Genomic DNA, 27,942 nt, shown 5'->3' on the forward strand with positions numbered 1-27,942 from the left:
TGATTGACAGAAACCTAATTACAGTACAAAGTGTTAGCTCCAAGACATTCGACAGACAAAAGCCATATCTTGCTTTCTGGACTAAAAAACATAATCAGTCAGTACTGACGTAACGCCCACCTCTGCTGCTTATATTTCAGAGTCGACACGACAGCCAATTTATTCTTTGTGAACAAATACATAACTGTAAAAAGTTTTTAATTCAACAATATCAATGAGACTTGCAATTGAAGTCCATCTTGATGTCTCCTGAACTGGGCTCAAAGGTAAAGTTGTAAAACAAAGCAGCTCTGTCATTGGCAGAATTCTCCCATCCCGATCTGAAGAAATATACTCCTTGTTTACTATGGCGACTCCACACACAGTGGCCCTGCAACAGGTGACACAACAGTTAAATTTTCCAACATACAGTGACGGAAAAATAATACACCTCTTTGTGACTTCAGTTTAATGTTCATTTTAAATGCCTTCTAAAATAAAATAGATCAAAGAAAACAAAAACAGCTCATGACAATTGAATTTAAAAGCTGATAGAGACATTTTCCGAAGATTGTCTTGCCAATGATCGAAATCACTTGGTAAGTTCTTACATTAGAAGCCTGGCAATGTATTGCTAAAACAGGTGCTTTTAGCCATTCTGTTTTTTGTGTCAGTCACTTGATAGCACTATTTGTGACACCAGACATCAAAATGAACAAGTTATTAAAGAAAACATGGTGGTCTCCCCCCCCCCCCACCCCCCCCCCCCCTGGCTATATGTTAAGCGCATAGTCAAAAAATAAACCTGTAACATACCTCTTCAGTGATTGGTTCAGTTAAGCCCACGCTTACTGTAATGTCCCGGGTTAGGTGGTACTCCAACCACATTGCTACACCATGGCAGTTGCCACTTCTGGAAGAGAATGAGCATTACCAGTAACTTACTTTATTTTCCAAGGAATTACTTCTCATACACAAAGGAAGAAAAAATTTGCTGAACTTTTACTTGATGGGGGGAAAACTATGGACATTTTCCATGGGAATTAAGGAATTCATTAGTCAATTTTCATTTCTGTTTCTTTTAATTACTAACAAGTGAGCTGGAACCGATCCTAGCTGACTTTGGGGAGCATATGAAAACATCATACAAGAGGCTTTGATATTCTAATGCAGACCTCATACAACACATGGCTGATATTCATTATTTAGCTATTTTTTGCTGCTCCATTAATGCCGTCCAGTTACAACCTGAGTGATAAAAAGGGGTTCACCCTGTCGATCTAAATTGATATGTTTTGGCAGGCATGTGTAGCACACCAAGACGTAAAAAAAAAAAGTCTATTGCAGTCATAGTCTAAAATAAACAAGAGGAGTGATGGATTTTTGAATGCCAATTTTGGCACTTTTATAGAGGTCATACTTTAGCACCCTTGTCCTAGTGCAGAAGTGTCAAACTCATTTTTGTCACGGGCCGAATGAAAGTCATAGTTTTCTTTGGTGGGCCATTATGACTGTCAACCCAAATAAATGTATGTGACGACTCATATTCAATATAAGCTTCAAAACAAACTGATGAATAACTAGTTTTTAAATCAGAGACTAGTAAAAACTGTTCAAATATTTTAAAAAGATGATTTTTAAAAGTGAACTCGATTTGCAATTTTTGTATTGACTATTATAGTGAATTTGATGCACAATTTGTCTTTGCGGGCCACATAAAATGTTGTGTCGGGCCGTATCTGGCCCCCGAGCCTTGAGTTTGACACGTGTCCTAGAGCATAGGTGTCAAACTCACGGCCCGCCACATTTTATGTGGCCCGCGAAGACAAATTTTGCACCAACTTTGTGTGATTACTCAAATTACAAATCGTTTTTACTTTTCAAAAATAGACGTTGGTAGAGATTTTCATTACTATTCGTCTTTTTAAAATATTTGAACTATTTTTACTAGTCTCTTATTTCAAAACTAGTTACCGTATTTGCCGGTGTATTGGTCGACCTTTTTCGATCCAAAATCGACCGAAAAAAATCGACCTCGACTTATACACCGAGTCATAAAATTTAACTTCGTATTCATCGCTTCAAATGTGATGGTAACCAAGGCCGTTTCTCATGCATCTCATTGTGCGTTGCACTTAGAAAATTTGAACCGGGCGGCGTGCGCGAGTGCGCGGCCCGCTGGAAGTCGAATGAGGCGCCGCCACCACCTCCGCGGTGCTTATAAACAGCCGATCCGCTCGGCGGGGGCTATTTTCGGCCACTTGGCTCGTGCGCACGGCCTCCCGGATGTGCCGGGCGGGTGCGCGAGCTCGCCGGCCGCTGGAAGTCGAATGAGGCGCCGCCACCACCTCCGCGGTGCTTATAAACAGCCGATCCGCTCGGCGGGGGCTATTTTTGGCCACTTGGCTCGTGCGCACGGCCTCCCGGATGTGCCGGGCGGGTGCGCGAGCTCGTCGGCCGCTGGAAGTCCAATGAGGCGCCGCGATCTCCTCCGCGGTGCTTATAAAGTGCCGATCCGCTCGGCCTGGAGCTATAACAGGTGTTGTGCTCGATTTGGTTCCCCCGTGAGATTTTGTTCCCCCTGCCGCGGGAGCGCGCACGCCTTGTTTGGAAAGCGAAAAACCGATCCCGTACGGCGTCGTACGGCGTCAGCACTATGTTGTTTTCAATAAAAACATGAAGAATTCACGTTTGCGTCAGTCAATTTTAATTTTTATAAAGGATTATTCTCATTTGATGTCTTTAAATTCATCCGCGTTCTGCCATTGAAGCGGGGTGCATTCAAAGACCAGTCGTAAAGACGGAACACTCACTCACTTCACCAAAAAGCAACGATATAATTACGTGAGCTCTTTGCATAAACCTCGATGCAAAGAAACTCCTCCTTTTGGGTACCGTTACATGCTACAAGGAGTATATATTACAAAGGAGACTTTATTCTTAATTGTAATCATCATTCATCCATCCATTTTATTACTCAGGTATTTTCAAAGCGAATTAATATTGTTGCATTTATTAATTTGCTTTAAAATGACAGCGCAATATAATTAAAAGCTGACACTCTAGCAATGTCAAACGTTTTCATTGAAGAAAAAGCCACACACGTTTTGTGATCAAATCTTTCATAACGACAATGATTTGAGTGAATTGATTTGAATGAATAATTGAGAAGAAATTTCAGTTCTGAAGGCTCCTTTTGTCCCAAGCAAAGTGAAAGGTGGTGGGATAAAAATTGTAACAGAAACGCTATAAAAAATGTCAAGGCGTGAATATTTGTGCCCCCCTCCCATTTTGAGAACGGTGAGTCCTGGACATCGACTGGCTTTTTTTCTGTCTTCCTGGGGGTCTGCTCAGGTAGTGTGGCAAATTTGAACAGGTTCCCTCATTCCTGGCCCAAATTACAGGGGGGGAACATATCCTCACGGGTGGCCCGTGAGGATATGTCCCCCCCCCCCCTTATTTTGAGAACGGTGAGTCCTAGACTCCAGCTGTTTTTTTTCTGTCTTCCTGGGGGTCTGCTCAGGTAGTGTGGCAAATTTGAACAGGTACTCCTTGTAGCATGTAACGGTACCCAAAAGGAGGAGTTTCTTTGCATCGAGGTTTATGCAAAGAGCTCACGTAATTATATCGTTGCTTTTTGGTGAAGTGAGTGAGTGTTCCGTCTTTACGACTGGTCTTTGAATGCACCCCGCTTCAATGGCAGAACGCGGATGAATTTAAAGACATCAAATGAGAATAATCCTTTATAAAAATTAAAATTGACTGACGCAAACGTGAATTCTTCATGTTTTTATTGAAAACAACATAGTGCTGACGCCGTACGACGCCGTACGGGATCGGTTTTTCGCTTTCCAAACAAGGCGTGCGCGCTCCCGCGGCAGGGAGAACAAAATCTCACGGGGGAACCAAATCGAGCACAACACCTGCCTCCCGTTGGTGCCGGGTGGCGTGCGCGAGCTCGCCGGCCGCGATCTCCTCCGCGGTGCTTATAAACAGCCGCATGCGCACGGCCTCCCGGAATTTGAACACATTTCGTCAATAAATTTCGCATATTGAATTTTGAAGTTTAATATAATGCAACAATTGAGCTCGACTTATACAAAGGATATATCATAAAATCGTAAATTTCCGTCGAATTTTAGGGGGTCGACTTATACACCGAGTCGACCTGTACACCGGCAAATACGGTATTCATCAGTTTGTTGTGTAGCTTATGTGTATATAGAAGACGTTGACAGCCATAATGGCCCTCCGAGGGAAACTATGACTATGATGCGTCACACAATGCTGATGAGTTTGACACCCCTGTCCTAGAGGATCCGATTAACACCCGGGACAACAACTGGGTAAAAACATATGACACGGCGAGTGATTTTAACATGTTAATTAAATGCTTGGGTGATCAATAACTTCACAGACATCTGGCTGGAACCACATTAAATAGGAGCGTATCCAACTTTACACAGTGGAATTGCAGGAATGTAGTATTTAGATTAATACTGGAATTTTCTTTCACATTTGGTCCTATCTTTTGACTTTTTACAAAGGGAACATTTTTAAGAACTCCCAGAGGTTTTATTCAATTGTGATTGTGGGTGTTTCACTTTAAAATGTTCACGTTGACAAATAAACTTAGTGCTTTTTATTTCAACAGTCTTGTGATGTGCTGTTTACCAGCGCGACGGCATCTGCAGGAAGACTTATAATTTTATTTTCATACACTCTATTGTACTTTTAAATATGTTCTTGTATTTTAAACACTTTCCTAAACATTTTAAGGTGTAATCGTGTCACGGCTCTGCTCTGCTCTTGCCGTGCTGACCGGCTGACGCGCCCCCGCAGCCCAGCGCGAGGGCATCGCACAAGACTTCTATAATTTAATTTTAAACTTTAAACTTTTATAATTTAAAATACATTATTGTATGTTTAAATATTTTTTAAATAGCTTGCTATGCCCTTCTGCTTTGATGATGCACAACACGAGCTCGCTGACCGGCTCGTCAGCTTGCCTCGTAGTCCTTCTCTGCCGGCATTCCAGCCCTTCTTGTTTCCTTTAAACTTTACCCAAATACAGAGCCGGTGTTTCATTTGGTTGTCTTGCCTCGTTTGTGACAACAAAACAAAGCGCGAATCAGAGATGCTGCTGATTCTGCTGACACAAACAAAGTGGAGGAGTGGATACGTAGCAGGAGATTGCGATAAAGCCTGGTTGGAGCTGCTCTTACAGCTCTAAGCCAATCATCAGCAAGGATAGAGATCAACATGTTCCCATTGGTCTTCTACCGACCAATAGTGTGCTGTAAAGTCATATGGGCAGACAAAGCCCCGCGTTCCAAGTGACGCCGCAAAAAAACGTGATGTACCGAATATATCTGCAATATTTGTTTTCATGAAAACCCACAATGTACTGAGGCCGCAATAAATGAACTGCGAAGTAGTGAGTGATGACCGTATTCTTTGGCATTTGACTCAGAGTCTTCATTTTGGTCTTACTATTCTTGTTTTTTTACTGTTCATATCATAAATTTTATCATTTTACCTGTGTTTTTGTTCTTTTAATTTTGCCCCTTCTACAACCAAGTCAATGTAGCAGTGGTTTCTTTAAAGTGCTGTATAAATACAGTCGAGAGTAGTTGATAATAATGACCATTTATTTAACTTTTCTACTTGTACTGTTTTGTGCTTCCTGCTTGCTGCTCACACCTACTGCATGTTTTGTTGACGAAATGTAAATGTACTGTAATAGTGGTGGGGGGAAATATTATAGTGGCCTGATGAGGTGGCCTATCAGAGCTGCTTGTTAGTGGGGTAGTTTTGTAACCATGGTGGAAATTTGTATCACGCAGCTCATTGCTGATGCAATACACAGATTTACGTACGAGTTGTGGCAGCACATGCAAGTTTAGCGCCTAGCAGTGGCATTACCAATTAGCTTGTTCAGATATCAAGATGTGATAGACAGTTTTTGCATGATTTGAATGAGGCAAAATGTTAGGGTTTACAGATTATTTTGATCGTATGATTATGTTGGAATGTAGACTAGAATTATTAACTTTGTTTAAACCTTTTACCTTTCCTTGACTCTGAAAAGTTTAACCATTCAGTTGTTGAAACTTTCCAAATGGTGTGGAAACATTCTTGCTTAGTTAGTCATCTAAAATGCTCCACTAGTTTCTGTTTCCACAACCTTGTAAAACAATGAGCTGGGACCCTCCGCACTGATTAACCAGTTGCTGAGGTGACCACCAAACATGTCCAATGTCACTCCCACCCTGCTTTCTCTCAATAAATACTCTCTTGCAAGAATCCAAAGTCAGACCTCATTCGATCATCGCTGTACTCTCCACTTGCAAGTGCTTAAAAAGGGCATACTGTCTCCCGTGTGGTTCTTGCAAAAATAAGTTAGAGTGAGCAAAATTCTAACACAAAATAACATGCTTATTTGCTCGAATATATTGTCATCATTTGTTTCAGATGTACTATAATTATTGTCTGTATAAAAATTTAATTTGGTGTACAAAAAATATTTTTTCAAATGAGTCAAAAAGTATTTTTTCAAATTGGAGGGAACTCTTGAAAAAGAGGGCATCATCTTATAATCAGGGTTGTCTTATATTCAGGCCAATACGGTATTTTGGTCCCAAAACGATAAATCGTTCGGTTGTATTGGGCGAATTAAAAATAAGATTCCTTTCGTCATAATATCAAGCATACCTTATGAATGGTAGAGCGCCTTGGCTGATGATAGGCTGTTGAGGGATACAGTGGGTGAAGTCAAAGGTCATGACAATTGTGGACTGAGTCAAAGCACGACATGGATACTCCCACAGAGGGTGGGGCTCTGCCTCGCGAGACTCCTGAATATCCAATGACTTCTGAAAATACAAAATAGCATTTATTTTTAAACCCCGTACGAAAGGAGATACTCCCTTTTTTGGAACCATAGCAAAAACAAGTGCAAGATCAAAATAACTCTTGTCACAGGCATCAACACTTAGTTTTGTTCTACTTAGTTTTCAGTTTACAGACCATTCAAATCCATCCATCCATCCATCCATCCATTTTCTGAACCGCTTAGTCCCCACGGGGGTCGCGGGCGTGCTGGAGCCTATCCCAGCCGTCATCGGGCAGTAGGCGGGGGACACCCTGAACTGGTTGCCAGCCAATCGCAGGGCACACAGAGACAGACAACCAATCGCACTCACACCTAGGGACAATTTGGAGTCTTCAATCGGCCTACCAAGCATGTTTTTGGAATGTGGGAGGAAACCGGAGTGCCCGGAGAAAACCCACGCGGGCCCGGGGAGAACATGCAAACTCCACACAGGGAGGGCCGGAGGTGGAATCGAACCCGTACCCTCCTAACTGTGAGGCGGACGTGCTACCCAGTGCACCACCGAGCCGCACCATTCAAATCCATGATTGTAATTAGGAATGGCAAGTATCGATACCAGATATCAGTATTAAGCCTCTACAAATCATGCTTTGGATAAGTTATTCGTGATGGCAGTCAAGAGCAGTCACCGATACCAAGGCACCCTGTCATGGCCATTATACTGTCAGGAAGTAAATGGCTATTCATCCATTATCTGAACCGCTTATCCTCATCTCACAGCTGATTTCGGGCAGAAGGTGGGTCACACACTGAACTGGTTGCCAGCCAATCACAAGGCACACAGACAACCATTCACCCTTACACCTACGGACAATTTGGAGTGGTCAATTGGCCTATCATGAATGTCTGGAATGTGGGAAAGGAAACCAGAGCACTCGGAGGAAACCGACGCAGGCACGGGAAGAACATGCAAACACACAGGAAGGCTGGAGCTGGAATCAAACCCTGCACCTCTGATCTGTGAAGCGACATGCTAACCAGTGCAATACTCTGATATGCCCAATCAGATTCAATTTACAAGATGCAAATTGTAAGTACCGTATTTTTCGGACTAAAATTCGCGCCGGAATATACGTCGCATTAGCCGTAAAATGCACAATAATGTGAAAAAAAACATAAGTCGCTCCGGAGTACAAGTCGCATTTTGGGGGAAATTTATTCGACAAAATCCAACACCAAGAACAGACATGAACGAGCAACAACAGGCTAAACGATAGGTATGCTAACGTGACAAACACAAATGAAGAGCTGAGAAGAGGCCTGACGTAACATTATTCAAATAACTTACATAACATGTTTATAAAACCATCTGTGTCACTTCAATTCATTAAATCCATCGATCGTCCTTTATGTCAACAATGCACTTGCACTTAAAAATATTCCACAAGCCCCTATAACGATATATAAATTATATATCAAATAACTATTATATAAGCAATAATATTATCAAACCATCTGTGTCACTCCAAATCACTAAATCCATCGATCAAATTCCTCGTCCTTTGTCAACAATGCCGCGCGTGCGCCCTGATGTCAGCCTCGTTGTTATTCCACAGATCTAGTATATAACTATATTGTAGCATTAACAAAGTAAAAGGAAAGATGTGGGTTTGGTAAACGGCTCCACAGAGATGAAAGAGAGCTCCGTAGGACTGGGCGTGCGTAAAAGCCATAATAGTTTTTCAAACCTTCTGTGTCATTCCAAATCATTAAATCCTTCAAACTCTTCGTCCTCCGTCTCACTTACAAACAAAGCCGCTAATGATGCCGGTAGTACGTGGGGCCCTTCGTCATCTTCGTCATCCCGTGATCGAATCTTTGTCCTTTATGTAATCAACCGCCGCGCCGCTGACCTCACTTGAAATTCAAATTACAGTAATCCCTTACTACGTCGCGGTTCATTTATCGCGGTTTCACTTTTTTTATTTTTTATTTTGAAAATTTGTAAAAATATTCACATACAAGTCGCTCCTCAGAATAAGTCGCCCCACCCACCCAAACTATGAAAAAAACCGCAACGTTTAGTCCAAAAAATACGGTATACTGAATGTTTATATAAGATTTATATTAATGCTTAGAATTTCAATTTATGTTGAATCAATATTATTTACTTTCTTTTAATATTCAATAGGCAAATATATCTATACTGTATTTTGCTTCGGGTTAAAAGGCGCAGACTTAATTACGAGAAAATTAAAGGCTTTTAAGTGCGGCTTATGGAGCGGAAAATACGGTACTCATCAATATTGGCTGATATTTAACACATTGTGAGAAAATATCCAGCTGTATTGCCCAATTTTATTTTCCAACATACTCGTTATGCTTCAGAGGTAACTGTTGAACTTAAATTTGCACTTCAATTTATTTTGAACCAACACTAAGACTCAGAGCATTGTCAGTATTATTTTGCAAAAAAGGTCTTCCTTTAACATCGTCCGTCATTGGTTTAATAGAAGTGTTATGTATTACAAGTACTAGTGTTATCGGTTACTTGGTATCGTTGATTACTGAGGAGTTGAGAACTCGAACATATGGGGTGGGAAAAAAATGTGGTAGCAAAGATCCTTAATTGTAATAATAAAATGTTTCATTTTACCTGGATCATTTCATCCATAGGCGTGACATCAAATCCCTCACATGTAACACACAGAGCACGTATCCTCCATAAATCCTAGCAAACAAGTAAAATGACATGTCAACACCATCATTATGTGGCACTTTAAATCTCAATTCTCATACAGTGTCACACTAATGTGAGAACAGCCAACTCCACATCCCTGCGGTTTGGTTTGGTTTCATGTATGGATGCGAATCTCCTTTTGTATTTATTGATGATGTGAAATCATAAAGGTCCTCTTCAGCATAAGGCAACATGACCTTTTCAAGTATTTTGACACATTCAAATCTTCGTGCTACCGCTATTTTTATTTTTATTCTTCGTGACAGGGGTTCGCTTTGGCCTGGGGAGTTAAGTTCAGCATTGACTTTAAAGAGATCTGGCGCCATCTGACGTTGTGTGTCTAGACCCCGAATGTAAGACGACCCCCACTTTTCAGTCTTATTTCAATGCAAAAAACACTGTCTTATATTCAGGCCAATATGGTATATATAGCGCCAACATGCCCATACCCATCCATCTATTTTGTGTACCGCATGTCCCCACAGGAGTCGAGGGGGTGCTGGAGCCGATACCAGCAATCATCGGGCAGTAGGTGTGGGACACCCTGAACTGGTTGACAGCCAATCGCAGGGCACACAGACGAACAACCATCCACACTCACTTTCACACCTACGGGCAATTTGGAGTGCTCAATCAGCCTACCAAGCATGTTTTTTGCTATGTGGGAGGAAACCGGAGTGCCCGGACAAAACCCACGCAGGCACGGGGAGAACATGCAAACTCAAGACAGGGAAGGCCAGAGGTGGAATTGAATCCGCATTCTCTGAACTGTGAGGCGAACCAGTGCCCCACCGTGCCGCCCCATGCTCACATCATGGTGAAAAAAAACCAACAAAAAAAAAAAACATTCAATCTTATTCCGGATCTGCTCACTGTTTCATAATCCAAAATAACTTCCGTTTTCTTTCCATCTGCTGTGTCTCTCATGCTTCCTTCTTCTGTCCTGTATTGCTGTTACCGCCAGTGCAAACCACTGCTGTCATTGGCAGCAATTGTGTCTCATTCACTCACACATGTTCTTCAAAGAGACTGTGCAATGAACCCATCCATATATTTTCTGTACGGCTTGTCCCCACGGGGTCGCGGGCGTGCTGGAGCCTATTCCAGCAGTCATCGGGCAGTAGGCAAGGGAAGGACACTCTGAACCAGTTAAAATTAATGATGTTCATATGCAATTTGTTTTCTCCACATTCCCAATTTTACGAAGGACTAATTAAAATAAAAGCATACAAAACTGACAATATGACCAACTTTCATACTGTACCTGGAACTCTACTGCCACCATGTGAAGAGTGGCAGAGCAGGGCAGGATGGTGGCATTGGGTCGAAGAAGGCCCGCAAGGATGGTGCGGCAGTACCAAAAGTACAAAGAGTGCCATGGTAGCAGGCTTGTGCAGAAGTATGGTTCACCTATAAGCAGTGAAATCTGCAGCGAAAAGAGGTTAACTTCAGTGTAATTTATATACTTATACTGCACAAAAGGTTGACTTCTTTTCTTCTGTTGTATAGCCTATATTTACATGCATTTTATGTTTTGTCTTTTTCTAATGATTTTTGACTCTTTAAAAGAGTTAATATCAGCCTTTTAAAGAGGTCAGGCGCTTATAATTCAGTAATTTTCAGCACCACTTAGCCTCTTCAGAGTCCCAAGGATGCTAGAGCCTCTCCCAGATGACTTTGGGATAAAAGCAGGCTGCACCCTGAACGCCAGTAAGTCACAGGGCACATAGAGACGAACATCATTCACACGCACATCGTGACAGAGCGGGAACATACATATGTATGTATCGATCCATCCATCCATCCATCCATCTTCTTCCGCTTATCCGGGGTCGGGTCGCGGGGGCAGCAGCTTTAGGAGAGACTCCCAGACTTCCCTCTCCCCAGCCACTTCATCCAGCTCATCCTGGGGGATCCCAAGGCGTTCCCAGGCCAGCTGAGAGGCATAGTCTCTCCAGCGCGTCCTGGGTCGTCCCCGGGGTCTCCTACCGGTGGGACGTGCCCGGAAAACCTCCCCAGGGAGGCATCCAGAAGTCATCCTGATGAGATGCCCGAGCCACCTCATCTGGCTCCTCTTAACGTGGAGGAGTAGCGACTCTACTCCGAGTCTCTCCCGGATGACCGAGCTTCTCACCCTATCTCTAAGGAAGAGCCCGGACATCTTGCGGAGAAAACTCATTTCAGCCGCTTCTATCCTGGATCTCGTTCTTTCGGTCACAACCCATAGCTCGTGACCATAGGTGAGGGTAGGAATGTAAATTGACCGGTAAATTGAGAGCTTTGCCTTTGGGCTCAGCTCTCTCTTTACCACGACAGACCGGTACAGAGTCCGCATTATTGCCGACACTGCACCGATCCGCCTGTCGATCTCGCGCTCCATCTTCCCCTCACTCGTGAACAAGACCCCAAGATACTTGAACTCCTCCACTTGGGGCAGGATCTCATCCCAGATCCGGAGAGGGCATTCCAGCCTTTTCTGACCGAGGACCATTGACTCGGATTTGGAGGTGCTGACCCTCATCCCGACCGCTTCACACTCGGCTGCGAACCGTTCCAGTAAGAGCCGGAGATCACGGCCTGAAGAAGCCAACAGCACCGCGTCGTCTGCAAAAAGCAGAGACGCGATGCTGAGGTCCCCAAACCGGAACCCCTCAACGCCTCGGCTGTGCCTAGAAAAATTATATTCCATAAAAATTATGAACAGAACCGGTGACAAAGGGCACCCTTGGCGGAGTCCAACCCTCACTGGGAACGAATCCGTCTTACTGCCGGAAATGCGGACCAAACTCTGGCATCGATGATACAGGTAACCGCCCTTATCAGTTGGCTCGGCACCCCGTACTCCCGAAGCACCCTCCACAGAACCTCCCGAGGGACACGGTCGAATGCCTTCTCCAAGTCCACAAAACACATGTGGACTGGTTGGGCGAACTCCCATGCACCCTCGAGGATCCTGCCGAGGGTGTAGAGCTGGTCCACTGTTCCACGGCCAGGACGAAAGCCACACTGCTCCTCCTAAATCCGAGGTTCGACCTCCCGACGGACCCTCCACTCCAGCACCCCTGAATAGAACTTACCAGGGAGGCTGAGGAGTGTGATTCCCCTGTCATTGGAACACACCATCCGGTTCCCCTTTTTAAAGAGGGGAAACCACCACCCCAGTCTGCCAATCCAGAGGCACTGTCCCCGATGTCCACGCAATGTTGTAGAGGCATGTCAGCCATGACAGCCCCACAACATCCAAAGCCTTTAAGAACTCCGGGCGGATCTCATCCACCCCCGGGGGCCTTGCCACCGAGGAGTTTTTTTAACTACCTCAGTGCCATCGACCCCAAAGATTGGAGAGTCCGCCTCAGAGTCTCCAGGCCCTGCTTCCTCAATGGAAGGCGTGTAGGTGGAATTGAGGAGGTCTTCTCCCCACCGACTCAGGACGTCCCGAGTCGAGGTCAGCAGCACGCCATCCCCACTGTTGCAGTGTTGACATTGCACTGCTTCCCCTCCTGAGACGCCGGATGGTGGACCAGAATTTCCTCTTAGCCGTCCGGAAGTCATTCTCCATGGCCTCGCCAAACTCCTCCCACGCCCGGGTTTTTGCCTCAGCAACCGCCAAAGCCGCGTTACGCTTGGCCATCCGGTAACTGTCAGCTGCCTCCGGAGTCCCGCAGACCAGAACGGCCCGATGGGACTCCTTCTTCAGGTTGACGGCATCCCTTACCGCCGGTGTCCACCAGCAGGTTCGGGGATTGCCGCCACGACAGGCACCAACGACCTTACGGCCACAGCTCCGGTCAGCCGCCTCAACAATGGAGGCGCGGAACATGGTCCACTCGGACTCAATGTCCCCTGCCTCCCCCTGGACGTGGGAAAAGCTCTGCCGGAAGTGGGAGTTGAAGCTCTTCCTGACAGGGGATTCTCCCAGACGTTCCCAGCAGACCCTCACAGAGCGTTTGGGTCTGCCAGGTCGGACCCGCATCTTCCCCACCATCGGAGCCAACCCACCACTAGGTGGTGATCAGTTCACAGCTCCGCCCCTCTCCCTATCTCGCCCGAGTGTCCAAAACATGCGGCCGCAAATCCGATGACATGACTACAAAGTTGATCATCGAACTGCGGCCTAGGGTGTCCTGGTGCCAAGTGCACACATGGACACCCTTATGTTTGAACATGGTGTTCATTATAGAAAATCCGTGTTGAGCACAGAAGTCCTATAATAGAACACCACTCGGGTTCAGATCGGGGGGGCCGTTCCTCTCAATCACGCCCTTCCAGGTCTCATTGTCATTGCCCACATGAGCATTGAAGTCACCCAGTAGAACAATAGAAAACGCAGAAGGAGCGCTCTCCAGCACTTACTCCAGGGACCCCAAGAAGGGTGGGTACTCTGAGCTGCTGTTTGGTGCATAGACACAAACAACAGTCAGGACCCGTACCCCCACCCGAAGGCGGAGGGAGGCTACCCTGTTGTTCACCGGGGTGAACCCCAATGTGCAGGCGCCCAGCCGGGGGGCAATAAGTATACCCACACCTGCTTGACGCCTCTCACCGTGGGCAACTCCAGAGTGGAAGAGAGTCCAGTCCCTCTCGAGAGGGCTAGCACTGGAACCCAAACTGTGTGTGGAGGTAAGTCCGACTATATCTGGTCGGAACTTTTCTGCCTCGCACACCAGTTCAGGCTCCTTTCCAGCCAAAGAGGTGACGTTCCATGTCCCAAAAGCCAGCTCCTGCAGCCGGGCATCGGACCGCCAAGGTCCCTGCCTTTGGCCGCCGCCCAGCTCACAATGCACCCAACCCCTTTGGCCCCTCCCACAGGTAGTGAGCCCATGGAAACGGGAACCCACGTTTCCTCTTCGGGCTGTGCCCGGTCGGGCCCCATGGGCGAAGGCCCGGCCACCAGACGCTCGCCTTCGAGCCCCATCTCCGGGCCTGGCTCCAGAGGAGGGCCCCGGTGACCCACGTCCGGGCGAGGGAAATCTGAGTCCATATATGTTTTTCTTCATAAGGGGCTTTTTGAGCCGTGCTTTGTCTGGCCCCTCACCTAGGACCCTTTTGCCATGGGTGACCCTAGACAAATGTGTGTATATGTGTGTGTGTGTGTATGTATATATATATATATATATATATATATATATATATATATATATATATATATATATATATATATATATATATATATATATATATATTATGGCATGCCGTTCAGGAAATTAATATTTGAATATATTGAATGAACCTTGAATATATTGAATGAACTTCGGAATATATTGAATGAACTTTGAATATATTGAATGAACTTCGGAATATATTGAATGAACTTCGGAATATATTGAATGAACTTCGGAATATATTGAATGAACTTCGGAATATATTGAATGAACCTTGAATATATTGAATGAACCTTGAATATATTGAATGAACCTTGAATATATTGAATGAACTTCGGAATATATTGAATGAACCTTGAATATATTGAATGAACCTTGAATATATTGAATGAACTTCGGATTATATTGAATGAATATATATATATATATATATATATATATATATATATATATATATATATATGTATATATATATATATATATATATATATATAATATGACTGATTTGATAGATATATATGTATATATATATAACTGCGCACACCTTGTTACAAAAAAAAAAAACTTCAGGTTTTCAGGGGATATTCTTGTTGTTCATCAGTATTTGAAGTCTGTTCTGCCAGGCATCTGCCCGATACTATCGCCAATGTTGTGATGCTACTGCAGCCATGGTGCATCAAACAGAAGCTGGCTGCAAAGCCCTACTCTCAGAGATGCTGAATGCAGTATTAACAATTCCATTAAATACAGTGTGTTCATATTCATGATGAATTTTACGAATTTATGATGAATTTTAGGAATTGGAAATCAAAGATATTGTTGCAGTAGTTTAGTGGTCATGAAAGATACCTGCTCTCCTCCTAAATCTTTACTGGTCAGCTGCTCAGGCCTGATATCCAGCAGCTCAACTCGTCCTCTCATTGAGTTGGCTTCCAGGACCTGGTGATAGAATGGGGGAACATCAGCTGCACTTTTAAAGCTATGAATACAGTGGAACATGGGAGTTTTCCCAACCAGTCCAATGTGTTTTTTGGACTTTTTGGCGTTGGACTGTATACTTAGGAAATACTCGTGTGGGTGCTCCTAGACGGCTGTCCCTGTACGACCAGTGTCAGCAGTTAGTTGGAATAGTTTCCAATGCGGATTGGACTCTCCCAAGGCTGCCCTTTGTTACTGATTCTGGTCACAACTTTTACGGATAGAATTTCTAGGCGCAGCCAAGGGGATGGGGCGGTCCCGGTTGGTGGACTCAGTACTATTACATCCCTATTTTTTTAGATGATGTGGTTCTGTTGACTTTATAGAATTGAGATTATCAACCATCACTGGAGTGGTTGGGATGAAAATCAGAACCTTCAAACCTGAGCCTGTGATACTATGTGAGAAAAGGATGATGTGCTTTCTTCAGGTTGGGGACACTATCAAGCCCCAAGTGGAGAAGTTTAAGTATTTAAAACAAGAGAAGGGAAGATGAAGCTGGAGATTGACAGGTGGATCAGTGCAATGTCATACACTGTACTGGTCTGTCATGCATGCTAACCCTAACCCGAAAGAGTTCATTCTATTTAAGAGTATTCAACCTTTGACATTCTATTGTACTTTTACACATATGCTGACCTGCTCAATAACCTGTTTCGTCATGCTGAAGTTTTCCAAACTGCAGACCTGAGAAGAATTAGTGAGAAAAGAGAACAAGTCAATTTAAGTGAGTGTTGTGTAGGGGAAGCAAAAACGATCATAGCATACTTTTTTGGCTCCCAAGAGCTGTGCAAACACAGGAAGAAGACTTCCATCACTCACTCCGAGACAGATGCTGTCCTCCTTCAGCACCTGGAGTTAGCACAATTAAAAAGAAATACCACACATACAGGTAATATCAGACAGTTCGGTTCACTTACACTGTGCAGTGCATTGACATAGCTCTTTGTGCGAACTTTGTCATTAAGTTCACCAAATCGTGGTCTGTTCCAAACCAGGTGGGCCTGGCATGTACAGGACGGCCGGGAGCGAATCACGTTGTCCTGTCTTTCGGGTCTGTTTTCCCTTGGAAAAAATTGCCTTTAATTAGCTTTATTCACTCGTTGCTATTTGCTGCCTATTGTGAATGAACATACCAAAGAAAAGGAAAGTAGACAGTAAGTGCCAGAGTGGACAGCAAAATAACTTTTTCACAGAAGTTATTAACGGCTGTATGCCTAATATTCCAAGAAGCTATTGCAGTTTTCAAAGAATACAATGAAATGCGAAAACATATCTGGTGATTGGACGGTGATTGTGTTAACAGCTAAGTGTTACGGCACTTGGCTTGGGCCCACCTACGTCTCCATTCTTTTCTGTTTTGCATCTGATTCTTTTAACGTGTATGTAAATTGAGCTGTATCAACATTTGTTTTCCATTGGTGGACTGACTGCTTTCCAGGTTGTTCCACATTGTTAAGGTGCGTGCATGTGTGTGCCCATCTCTGAGAACACACATCCATTCAAGAGCTACTAATGCTCTTTTGCCCTCCCTCGCAAAATCATCTCACACAAATGAAGCAAATAAAGAGCAACTTTTAACTTAATACAACTATACACAACAATTTAGAAGCTCCTCCATAATGGCGAACCTTGACAGAGAAAACCGAAAAGTAACTTTTTGTTATATCTTTATTAATGTATGGGTAAACAATGTTGTACCTGTGAGACTGGAGGCTGTACCACAAACTGTAGTCATCGTGGTCAACATTTAGACTCAGATCTTCTCCTTTTGCCACCTTGCACTCAATAGGCAGGAAATAAACACTCTGCATCCAGTGGTCTCGCCACTAGCACAAACCACCACAGTTGAGCACACATGACAGCCGACATTGATGGGACAAGACTTGTTTAACTTACTGGAGCCATCTTTGGCTGTGGGTATGTCCAGCTGGGAGCCATGGTACACACAATGGTTCCACTGGGATCCATGTCTAGGTCCCACCAGGAGAGCACCACTTGAGCCTGACCACTGCTTTGAGCCACAAACTGAGAGGAGTAGGACTGGGGGGCACTGCTTATAGGCTTACTAAAGTCCACACTGATTAGCAAAGGTTTCATGGAAAAACAATAAAAATACATAAAAATCATTAACTAATAATTACTGGCGATGGTAATATTTATTAAAAGACCAGATGCTTCATACCTAAACATCGTGCAGACTGGACCCAAAGCAGTGAAGCTATGGGGTGAAATCTGGCTGAGCTGAATGTCACATACTGCATGAGAGCCGCTGCAGTTGGCTACAGCAGGCGGGGGCAACAATTGAGTGCCCTGCACCTCTATTGGCTGCAGCTGAGCCCAGCTCCATAATAGTTGTGACTCCACCAGCTGGGCATAGACAGTGGCCCGGTGTGGGACTGCCACACAACCTTTCTAGAAGGAGGAGGGAAAAATGGATTTTCTATATTCACTTTTCAAGTGACTACTTTTGTCATTAGACAGGGCAAATGTGTTGCAATATTCATTATTTACACATATAACACCATTTAAAAAGTGATGGTAGCAACATATAGATGTTTCAGCGAATGTGTTGACTGTGGAGCCCATAGCACGAAAACCCGTGTCAGTGTGCAAATCGGTGATGTGATCAATACAGATGCCTATGCGGGTCACATAAAATCGATACATTTTCTGAGCGATATAATTTTCCAGAAACTATAACAATAATATAATGTATTGTTTTTGTAATTTTTTTAACCCACTCATATTGTGATTATGTTATAGCAAAATAATTGAAGTACATTCTTTTTTTAGTGTAATTATCTTTCATGTCATCTCTCGAAGCACACTTCCCTTCAAGCCATTGTGACATGGAGCCCAAAAGAAAAAGAAAGATTTATGCGGGACCATTTCGATCTCAGTTAGGAAAATCAGATATCCCAAGTTATAATCCAATGTGTTTTGCGTTACCTACAAAAGCGATGCTTTTATCTGTCATACAGTATTTAATGTGCAGTTCCAAGCAGATTTTAATGCTCTACAAAAAAAAAATTCATACACTTGTTCAACAAGGAAGTTGTCTCACGTCATTTTAATTAATAGTTGGTATTCAAAAGTTAACTTTCCAGAGTACAAAACTGGGAATGTTTCAATTTGTGCAGAAGGTTTTAGGCAACAATAATTTAAAAAATAAGAATGAAGCAAATCTACAAATGTTCATGTTACCTGAACAAGATTCTGGTGAGCATGTTCATAGCTCGGCAGAGCCCCTTCACCAATCAGCTCTGTATCAAAAAGTTCTGTGATGAGGACATTGGCCTTCATTTCCATATCTTCACCTGATATTGATCACAAACAACACATCTAATCACTTGAAGGACACATTTCCATGAAAGATGAAGACATTGATGAATGCAACTTTCACTTGCTAAACATCGAAACAATACAGCATAATAATAGGAGTATTCAAATCTATATACAACCTGGCCCAACAGTAACGTCAGTTGAGTGTTTGTTGATAATCTTGATTTTGTCAGCAAAGCCATTTTTCTCCACAATGCACTTAGCGGCCTTAGCCATAGGCTTGAAAACCTGCAGACAAATATAGACATTAGTTTACTTTTTTTTTTTTTTTTTTAAATTAGATTTGCAGGGCAATTTTTCTAGATGATTTTTTTAAGATAATTCTGAATCTGCCCTTTTTTTCTGTAGCACATTTCATAATAAGGGTAATATGGTTTTGATAATAATAAGATACAGTATCCATCCTGTATCCATTCATCCAGTATCTATCCATCCAGTATCCAGCCATCTAGTTTTCATCTTGTTTCCATCCAGTATCTATCTGTCTGTCCGCCCATCCGGCCGTCCATCCGTCAGTCAGTCATCCGGATTGCGCAAGCATTTTTAGTGCTAACTGGAAAACAAAACTGAAAATACCTAAAAGAATGGATATAAAAGAATCAGAACGATTACCGTAATTTTTAAAATATCATGTAAAAGTATTTTTAATGTGGGATGTTCTCCCCATTGAAAAAAAAACACAGACATATCATAGAAAATCCACTTTTTTTGCTTTTATATTCATTTTATTGTGTACCGTATTTTCCGGACTATAAATCCCTCCGGAGTATAAGTCGCACCAGCCATAAAATGCCCCAAAAAGTGAAAAAAAACATATATAAGTCGCTCCGGAGTATAAGTCGCATTTTGGGGGCAATTTATTCGACAAAATCCCACACCAATAACAGTCATGAACGAGCGACAACAGGCTAAACGATAGCAACAACAGGCTAAACGATAGGTATGCTAACGTGACAAACACAAACAAAGAGCTGAGAACGGGCCTGACGTAACATGTAGAGTGATTAAGGACAACTATTACATGAATAACATGTTTATAAAACCATCGGTGTCACTCCAATTCATTAAATAGCAACAACAGGCTAAACGATAGGTATGCTAACGTGACAAACTCAAACAAAGAGCTGAGAACGGGCCTGACGTAACATATAGAGTGATTAAGGACAACTATTACATGAATAACATGTTTATAAAACCATCGGTGTCACTCCAATTCATTAAATAGCAACAACAGGCTAAACGATAGGTATGCTAACGCGACAAACACAAACAAAGAGCTGAGAACGGGCCTGACGTAACATATAGAGTGATTAAGGACGACTATTACATGAATAACATGTTCATAAAACCATCGGTGTCACTCCAATTCATTAAATCCATCGATCGTTCTTTGTCAACAATGGGTGCGCACGGCTGAGGGCGCTTGCACTTCAAAATATTCCACAGGCTCATATAACGATAGATAAACTATATTTCAAATAACTATAATACAAGCCAATAATATTATCAAACCATCCGTGCACTTTAAATCCATTAAATCCATCGATCAAATTCCTCGTCCTTTGTCAACATCGCCGCGCGTGCGCCCTGACGTCAGCCTCGTCTTTATTCCACAGATCTACTATATAACTATGTTGTAGCGTTAACAAAGTACAAGGATAGACGTGGGTTTGGTAAACGGCTCTTTATTAAACAAAACAAACGGCGTGGACTTCCAGACACGAGAGCTCCATGGTATAGGACCAGGCGTGCATAATGGCCATGTCCGAGCCCCACGCACCGTTCGCGAACAGCCACTCGGCCGAGCGCCGGCCCCCGACTCAGTAGAGTAGGACCGGGCGTGCGGAAAAGCCATAATAGTTTTTCAAACCTTCTATGTCACTCCAAATCCTTAATTCCTTCAAACTCTTTGTCCTCCGTGTCACTTAGAAATGATCACCGCTAATGATGCCGGTAGTCCTTATGTGGGTACGTTTGTATGTAAATAACCGCCGCGCCGCGCCACTGACGTCACTTGAAATAGTAATCCATTGGTACATCACGGTTCTCCAAACTTTCTTTCTGCTGCTCGATTACTGTTTTCAGCTGCATATTTTACAACTTGAAGTTTGTAACCTGCAAAATATGAGTTTCTTTTTGGTGCCATTTTTCTTAAGCCCACCCAGTTGATGAGTCACGGCCAACGGTGAAATTTAGAGCGCCCTCATCCAGTTTCGTCTGAAAATATAATTTTTTGGGTTGTTTTATCAAAGTCAAAGTCTGCTTTATCGTCGATTTTTTTTTTTTTTTTTTATATACTAAGACACACAAAGATTACGTTCCCACTATCCCTTGGTGAGATAGTACACATATGCGTACAAGCAACACCAAAAAAAAACAAGAAGGCACAAACAATGAATAAATAAGAGTGTTGAATAAATGATAAATAAACAAATAATAAATAATAATAATAAATATAAGAGGAGCAAAAATGGAGCAAGTGTACATACAGCAGACAGTGGACTTGGATATGGTGCTTTAAAGTGTTAATTGCTTTATTTGATGTTTTCTCTATTTTTTATGTTTTGAATATGTTCAAGATAAAGATATAAAAGCATGTGAAGTGATCAGCTATACTAAAAATAACATGGGAAGCGCACATCTTGCGGCCTGGAGGGAGTGGGGCGTGAAGTATCTCATTTGCATTTAAAGAGTCCGCACCAAAAAGGCTTGCTCTCAGCCGCGCCTCAGAACAAGCATAAAAGAGGTACTTGTTATCAAAATGAGGAATTCTGATAAAAGCATTGCTGTTCCACTTTATATAGACCACAACTGAATCAGTAAAACGTAAAACAGAAGAATTTATTAATGTGATACATACATTTTAATTCAAGGTTGGATTTCCCCACTCTTTTTGTTTGGTGCTATATTATATGGATATAAAAATGAATTGTTAAAATATAAATAAATAAAAATCACATCTCAATCAGGAGTGCCAATAATCATGGAGGACAGTGCATTCTTCACTCACCATATTGGAAAAATAATTAATGCTCAACTTGGGCCCAGTCGGATAAGATTCCTGTGGTATGACTAGTACAAGACATGGTTGGCTCAAGGGTGACTGTTGTCTGTTGCTAAGGTAAATCTTTGTGTATTAGATAAGATGCCACTTGTGAAGAATTATACGCTATTCTTTTCAGTAAACGAACAAACTTCTCAGTCTCACAGCCATTGTGTGGCTACAGCTGAACCTTGATTTTACACGCTTCAATTGTACGCAACTTTCTGTCTAACATGGTTTGGTCATGGACCCCAATTTTTTTGTCATTGTATTTTAAATGGACGATATTGTATAAATTGCAGTGTGAAAAAACAAGAGGCAGTTTCTACTGTAGACTACGCAACGGAGTGTCGTTCTTTTTCTCCTTTCGTGTTCCTCAGTAACATGGCACTGCTAAACTCCTGTCAAGCCGTTGTTCATCGTGCTTAAAGGGACCACAGCAATAACATAAAGGTTGTGCAGGGTCCGGCAAAAATGATCTGACACATTTGTAGGTTTATTAAAATGCAAATGAATCAAAGATTTTTTTTTTTTCCGAAAAGTACATATAATGCCATTTTGTTTTGTTTCATTTCATTTTCGTTTTGTTTTTGAATAATGTTATTTTGGTCTTACAGCTGCCACATTCATCTGGAATTCTGGCGGTGCAAGGACGGCCAGTTGCTTTTCGTTTCAATGCTGATCCACTGGCTCTGAAGTTAGTAATCGATAACAAGATCGTGTTTCGGGCAGGTACGGGATCATGTCTACCAAGTCTGAAGCACAAACGGAACGCTCGTTGTGTTGCAGTTACAGATTAGTTCTTGATAAACGTTTCCACAATGAAAGGGCGATACTCACCAGTCCAATTCATGTTAGCAACTGAAACAAAATACCATTATTCAAAAAGGAAACGAAAATAAAACAAAACTAAACAAAACGGCATTCAGGTCTCCAGACCTGAATCCAATTGAAAATCTTTGGAGGGAGCTTAAAATTCGAGTTGCCAGGTGACAACCTCAGAACCTGAATGATTTGGAGGCTGTCTGCAGGGAGGAGTGGGCCAACATCCCTGCCGAAATGTGCACAAAGCTTGTCACCAACTATAAAAACCGTTTGACATCTGTGCTGGCCAATAATGGCTTTTCTACAAAATGTTAACATGCTGTTTGTCCAGGGATTCAAATACTTGTTTTTCCTCATCAGACGGTTATCATTTTTTATAAATTCATATGATGTGAATTTCTGGAATTTTCTTTGGGATTCTGTCTCTCACTGTTAGAATGTACATATGATTAAAATAGTAGATCGTTGCATTCTTTGTAAGTGGGCAAACCTGCAAAATCAGCAAGGGGTCAAATACTTATTTCCCCCACTGTACTTTTCGAAAATAAAAAAAACTTTAAAATTATTTGCATTTTATTAAACCTACAAATGTGTCAGATTATTTTGCCGGACCCTGTACATTACCACAATGGAACAAACCCACCGGCAGTAAGCAGAGGCAGGTAAAGACTAATAATCATATTGTATTAATATTCACCCAGAACCATGATGTTATTCCCCAAATGCAAACGTGTATTTCCCTACTGCAATTTCCCGTTTGCAGGTATGCATGGCCCTAAATGTTTTCCCCTTCCAAGACTTTCTAAATAACTTGCTTTTGGGGTTAACGTGATTCCCAAATTCTGGAACCCAAAGTCCACGTAAAATTGAGGTTTAGCTGTGTTAGCCACAACCAACACTGGAACCTTTACTTATTTAAAATGTTTTTTAACTACTGAATTATGCAGCTCCCATCTTATGCCGTTATTTTTTTATTCTTTACATACATTGAATTACTGTACACTGTACTGTATTGTGTTGTACCAACTAAAACCCATGATTATAAGGTAAAGTAAAGTTGACTCCCATCTCATGGGAATATCCTTTAGGATTCCAGTGACCCGTGGGATTCCTGGAAAAATGTCAACATACTGTCTGCACACAGCAGAATGCCTGAAAAGGCAGGTATAATCATTTTACTCAACAAGTACACTTTTTGAGTTCATAGTGTAACTGCAGCTAATCTGAATTGGGTTGCCAAATTATTGTATTTTATTCCACGAAAGGCTAGCCTTCCTCCACATGTTCTGCTTGATTTATTATTCCACATACGTCTTAATCAGAATACAGTGTTTAGACTAAGGGGGCAACATACAAATTTATGCAAAAAATGTTTGCCTTGAGTTCCCCTTTAAAAGGTTAAGGAGAATGCTGTAAAATTACCTCCACAGCATAGCAGAAGTCAGCTCCAGCGGTAACAGCCATCATGGACAATAAGCCAGTTCCTGTTCCAATGTCCAGGACAATGACACTCTCACCCTTAGCCTGGACATGGGCCACAGCTGCCCGGATGCCCTGGTAGTACTTTTTATTCTATAGACGAAAAGCATATCTGCTTCAGGGTAAGAAAGCAACCCATCCAAAGTCATATTGTAAATTACTGTAATAATAATTAAAATAGAAAATACTTTTACTATTGAATCCAAGATACAATACGTGGTTATTGACATCTTAATATAAATTAGAAACAAAAAAAAAAAGAGGTTTTATGCCCCCCTCTCCCCAAACAAAATCAACCTAAGAGCATGTGTTCCCATAGATTAACATCAAGGTTGGATCACATAACACAGTGTCTCAGCAGACTAATTCATTTCAGTAGACTAATATCACTTAATTCCTTGCACAGGTATATTTTTAATTTTTCCCCAACACTCTCACCCTGTCATGATCATACAGCATATCAGCATAGCTGGACCTGGAAGAAAAAAAAAACCACACATTCAAGATAAACTAAACAACAGAGTTGAGGGACTCGAGTCACATGAGTTGACTGAAGTCAGACTCAACTTGAGTCACATTTTAGGATCGTGACTTGCTTGGCTAAAGCTAATGACAGACTCAATTTCCCTTTGACTTGCATTAATGAGAGTATTTGACATACTAAAAACAGGACTTGGAAAGTTTTGAGTTTACAGTTAAAATTCAGCATGTAAAACACTGTGCTTTGTTCTATTATTAGAGTTATGTATTTTTATTCTCACAACAGCCATCTGATCATACACACATAAGCTCCCTCCAATTACGCCACCAAGCATTGTTGGTAATAATAGCCTGTGTCAGTAACAAGAGCCCGGACGTTCAGGCGCATTTCACCAAAAACACATTTTGTCCAATCTCTCGTCGTAGGAGGGCACTGTATTCATATTGGTCAATGATAGATTGTCACACTATGCGGCTAACTTCTGACATGCCAGACTTTCGTGGTTGTGAGCTGTCCCAGACACCAGCATACCAATTGTGGATTATGTCACACTGCATGGGCTCTGACATGTCTAGACAAATCAAACTTGGCCACAACACACTAGGGAACATCTTCATTAGAATTTTATGCAGAGGTGTACAAATTACAATTTTTTAGACAAATGATTTATCGTATTTTTGGTCATTAAGAAGAGTTGGGAGGGCGTTATATATTTTCTTCTTCTAGAATTCGCTATTACATTTCCAAAAACGCTGACCATTCACCTTTTTACTGTTTTTTGTCACCGTACTGTCTCTGTATGCCCCCCTTTGTTTGTGCTGTTTTTGTTTTTTTATGGAACCATCCTCCACACTTGCACACTTATACACACAAATGAACTTTTTGAAAAAAAAAATCTCATTTGATCTTACCGTTTGCTAATGTATATCTTTATGCATATATTCAATTAAAATTGTTATGGCTTCATATGACTTACATTTCCCCTGGGTTCCACGTTGGAAAGATATAGAGCACCGGACTTCCAATGAGGAGGCCTTCAGCTGAGTGTGGCCGTTTAAAGCACCTTTTCAGATAGGCGGCAGATTTCAATTGAATATATAACGATCTATGAACAATTCATATGACATAAAGCCTTTTGGAACACGTCATGTTTACATATGTTGGGGACTGGCGAAAGAAAATAGGAGTAACGGAGCACTTAGTATTTCGCAGAGGCTGCTCATTTGTTGCTCTTAAATAAGCCACGGAGAGGCTAATCCTTGTGATATGTTGAAGTAGTCATAAGTAGAGATGTCAATGTGACTTTTGGTGCCAATCGATAGCGGTTTTTGTATGATTTTAAGGGATTGTACGATGATTTCCAATGGGGAAATTGACATTGGTTCTTTCTATGACATCAACAATGAAGTTATAGAGGGGAAGGGTTGTGTGGCCCTATTCCTCATTAAAAGTGGGTGTTTTTAAAAGCATTCATTGTTTCATTATTTTTCTAAAATGAATGGATAAAATCTAAATTGCTAACTTTCATTTTCCTGCTCAAAAAAATTACAAACTGGGCTACTTAGTGAAAAATTAACCATCTTCGCTTTTGTGTCCCTTTAATATCTGAAGTAGTAATTCTAGTAAGAGTGAATTGGTGTGTACGGAAGATGATATAGTAGGGCAGTGGTCCGCTGTGGTCAGATGATGTTTTGTTGTACGGCAACCATTCCATTCCTGCAGTGGTGATAAAATTCAATTTGGGTGTATACGTATGTATGCACTGCCACAGAATGTGTGTGAGGTTTTTTTTTAAGAATTTTTCTATGGCCTGTTACCGAGTGGTCTGCAGACTGGTACTGGAACTCAGACCGGTGGTTGCAGAGCGCTGTAGTGGGAGCAAAAACCCATAAATAAATAAATAAATAAAGAATCTCACTATTTTTCACAACCCAAGCTTGGCAAGTACATGAAAAGCTATATACGGTTTTATTCATTACAAATAATGACCAGTGATACTCAAGTTTTGTTGGGCGTGTTCATGCAACGGCAAACATGCAGAAAATCTGAGTGTGCAACATCAAATTATTATGAATTGCTATATTATTCTGGTGGGCAGTACTGCTTGGCTCACTACATTTCCCAAGAAATTCACCAATCACTGCTATCTTGCTTTCAAAACATTAAAACGACTTCCATTGCGCATTAATATCGACTGGAAAAACACGATGCACATTAAACATAGCTGCACTTCTAATTTGGATTATGTTAACCCTATATATTGTTTTCTTCATTTGAGTTCATTTGAGTAATTTCTAACCCGAGACACGTTGTGATGTGAGCTACCTGGCAATCTCTTGGTGATAGTCGTACTCTTCGCTCTCCTCCACGCAGTCAAAACCTTCAATTGTCGGTTTGACTCGTCCACAGAATGCCTTCATTTCTGCGCAATCGCTTCAATAATTTTCGACTTTCTGGAAACAAACAAAACTATCAATTAAAATTATAATTTCCTTGTAAGTTTAAGTCTACACATCCAGGATTACAGGCAGTTCACGCCACAATCGTCGTCAAAGATAATAACCCACATAAATGGTAAGCCCGCACGCCACGGCTTCGTAAGCTAGTCGGGGCAAAAGCGTCAGGTCATTCCTTATGTAGACAGGAAGGAATTCGAAAGAACAAGCCTTCTTATACATTGTGCTCCAAAATTAAGCATATTGCCATACAATTACGTTACGGCAAATACACCATATGGATGCTGGTTATTTTCGCAACGGTTGCACATGCTTTCACAAAAAAATATAAACCTCACATAAATCGGTTGAGAAACGGCCAAGTTACGACATATTGACAATACCTCTTTAAAGAAAGGGGATGGTTGATGGTGTAGTGAGGCACCATGAGTTCACTTTGCACATATGACGCTGTGCATGCGTGTGACTTAAAATTAAAAAAAAAATTATAAAAAAAAAAAAAAAAACTCGGCAAAGAGAACTTTGCCCCTGCCAACATGTCCGCCATGTAGCACATCGATTAGCAGTTTTACCAGGTGCTGGTTTATCTTAGAGCCTTCGGAAAGTCAAAACATCCTGAAACTCAATGCCACATTTTCAAGGAAAAATGTAAAGATGTTTTCTTGGGAACATATGAAAG

The 27,942-nt window shown here is 42.0% G+C and overlaps 1 protein-coding gene across 5 annotated transcripts; it reads right to left on the bottom strand.

Moving 5' to 3' along the window:
* Positions 1 to 129: 129 nt before the first annotated feature.
* On the bottom strand, positions 130 to 27,807 carry prmt7 (protein arginine methyltransferase 7). Of its 5 annotated transcripts, none has more exons than XM_088379188.1 (19): positions 27,647 to 27,807; positions 27,133 to 27,260; positions 25,784 to 25,870; positions 24,765 to 24,801; positions 24,270 to 24,419; positions 19,099 to 19,207; positions 18,842 to 18,954; positions 17,820 to 18,049; positions 17,534 to 17,714; positions 17,336 to 17,463; positions 16,555 to 16,699; positions 16,403 to 16,486; positions 16,274 to 16,321; positions 15,506 to 15,595; positions 10,819 to 10,980; positions 9,471 to 9,545; positions 6,694 to 6,854; positions 796 to 892; positions 130 to 370 (listed from the first exon to the last, which is right to left on the bottom strand). In XM_088379188.1, exons 2-19 carry the CDS (start codon positions 27,225 to 27,227, stop codon positions 212 to 214), a joined length of 2,151 nt encoding a protein of 716 aa, XP_088235314.1. In that variant the 5' UTR covers positions 27,228 to 27,260; positions 27,647 to 27,807; the 3' UTR covers positions 130 to 211. The 5 variants fall into 5 exon arrangements, with proteins under 5 accessions (XP_088235314.1, XP_088235315.1, XP_088235318.1 ...); XM_088379189.1 differs by lacking the exon at positions 27,647 to 27,807 and adding an exon at positions 27,375 to 27,530; XM_088379192.1 differs by lacking the exon at positions 27,647 to 27,807 and adding an exon at positions 26,625 to 26,674 and having other exon boundaries at positions 27,133 to 27,328.
* Positions 27,808 to 27,942: the final 135 nt, after the last annotated feature.

Source organism: Syngnathus floridae, chromosome 6, assembly GCF_059516105.1.
Source record: "Syngnathus floridae isolate MCC-2025c chromosome 6, RoL_Sflo_1.0, whole genome shotgun sequence".
Classification (NCBI taxonomy): Eukaryota; Metazoa; Chordata; class Actinopteri; order Syngnathiformes; family Syngnathidae; genus Syngnathus; species Syngnathus floridae.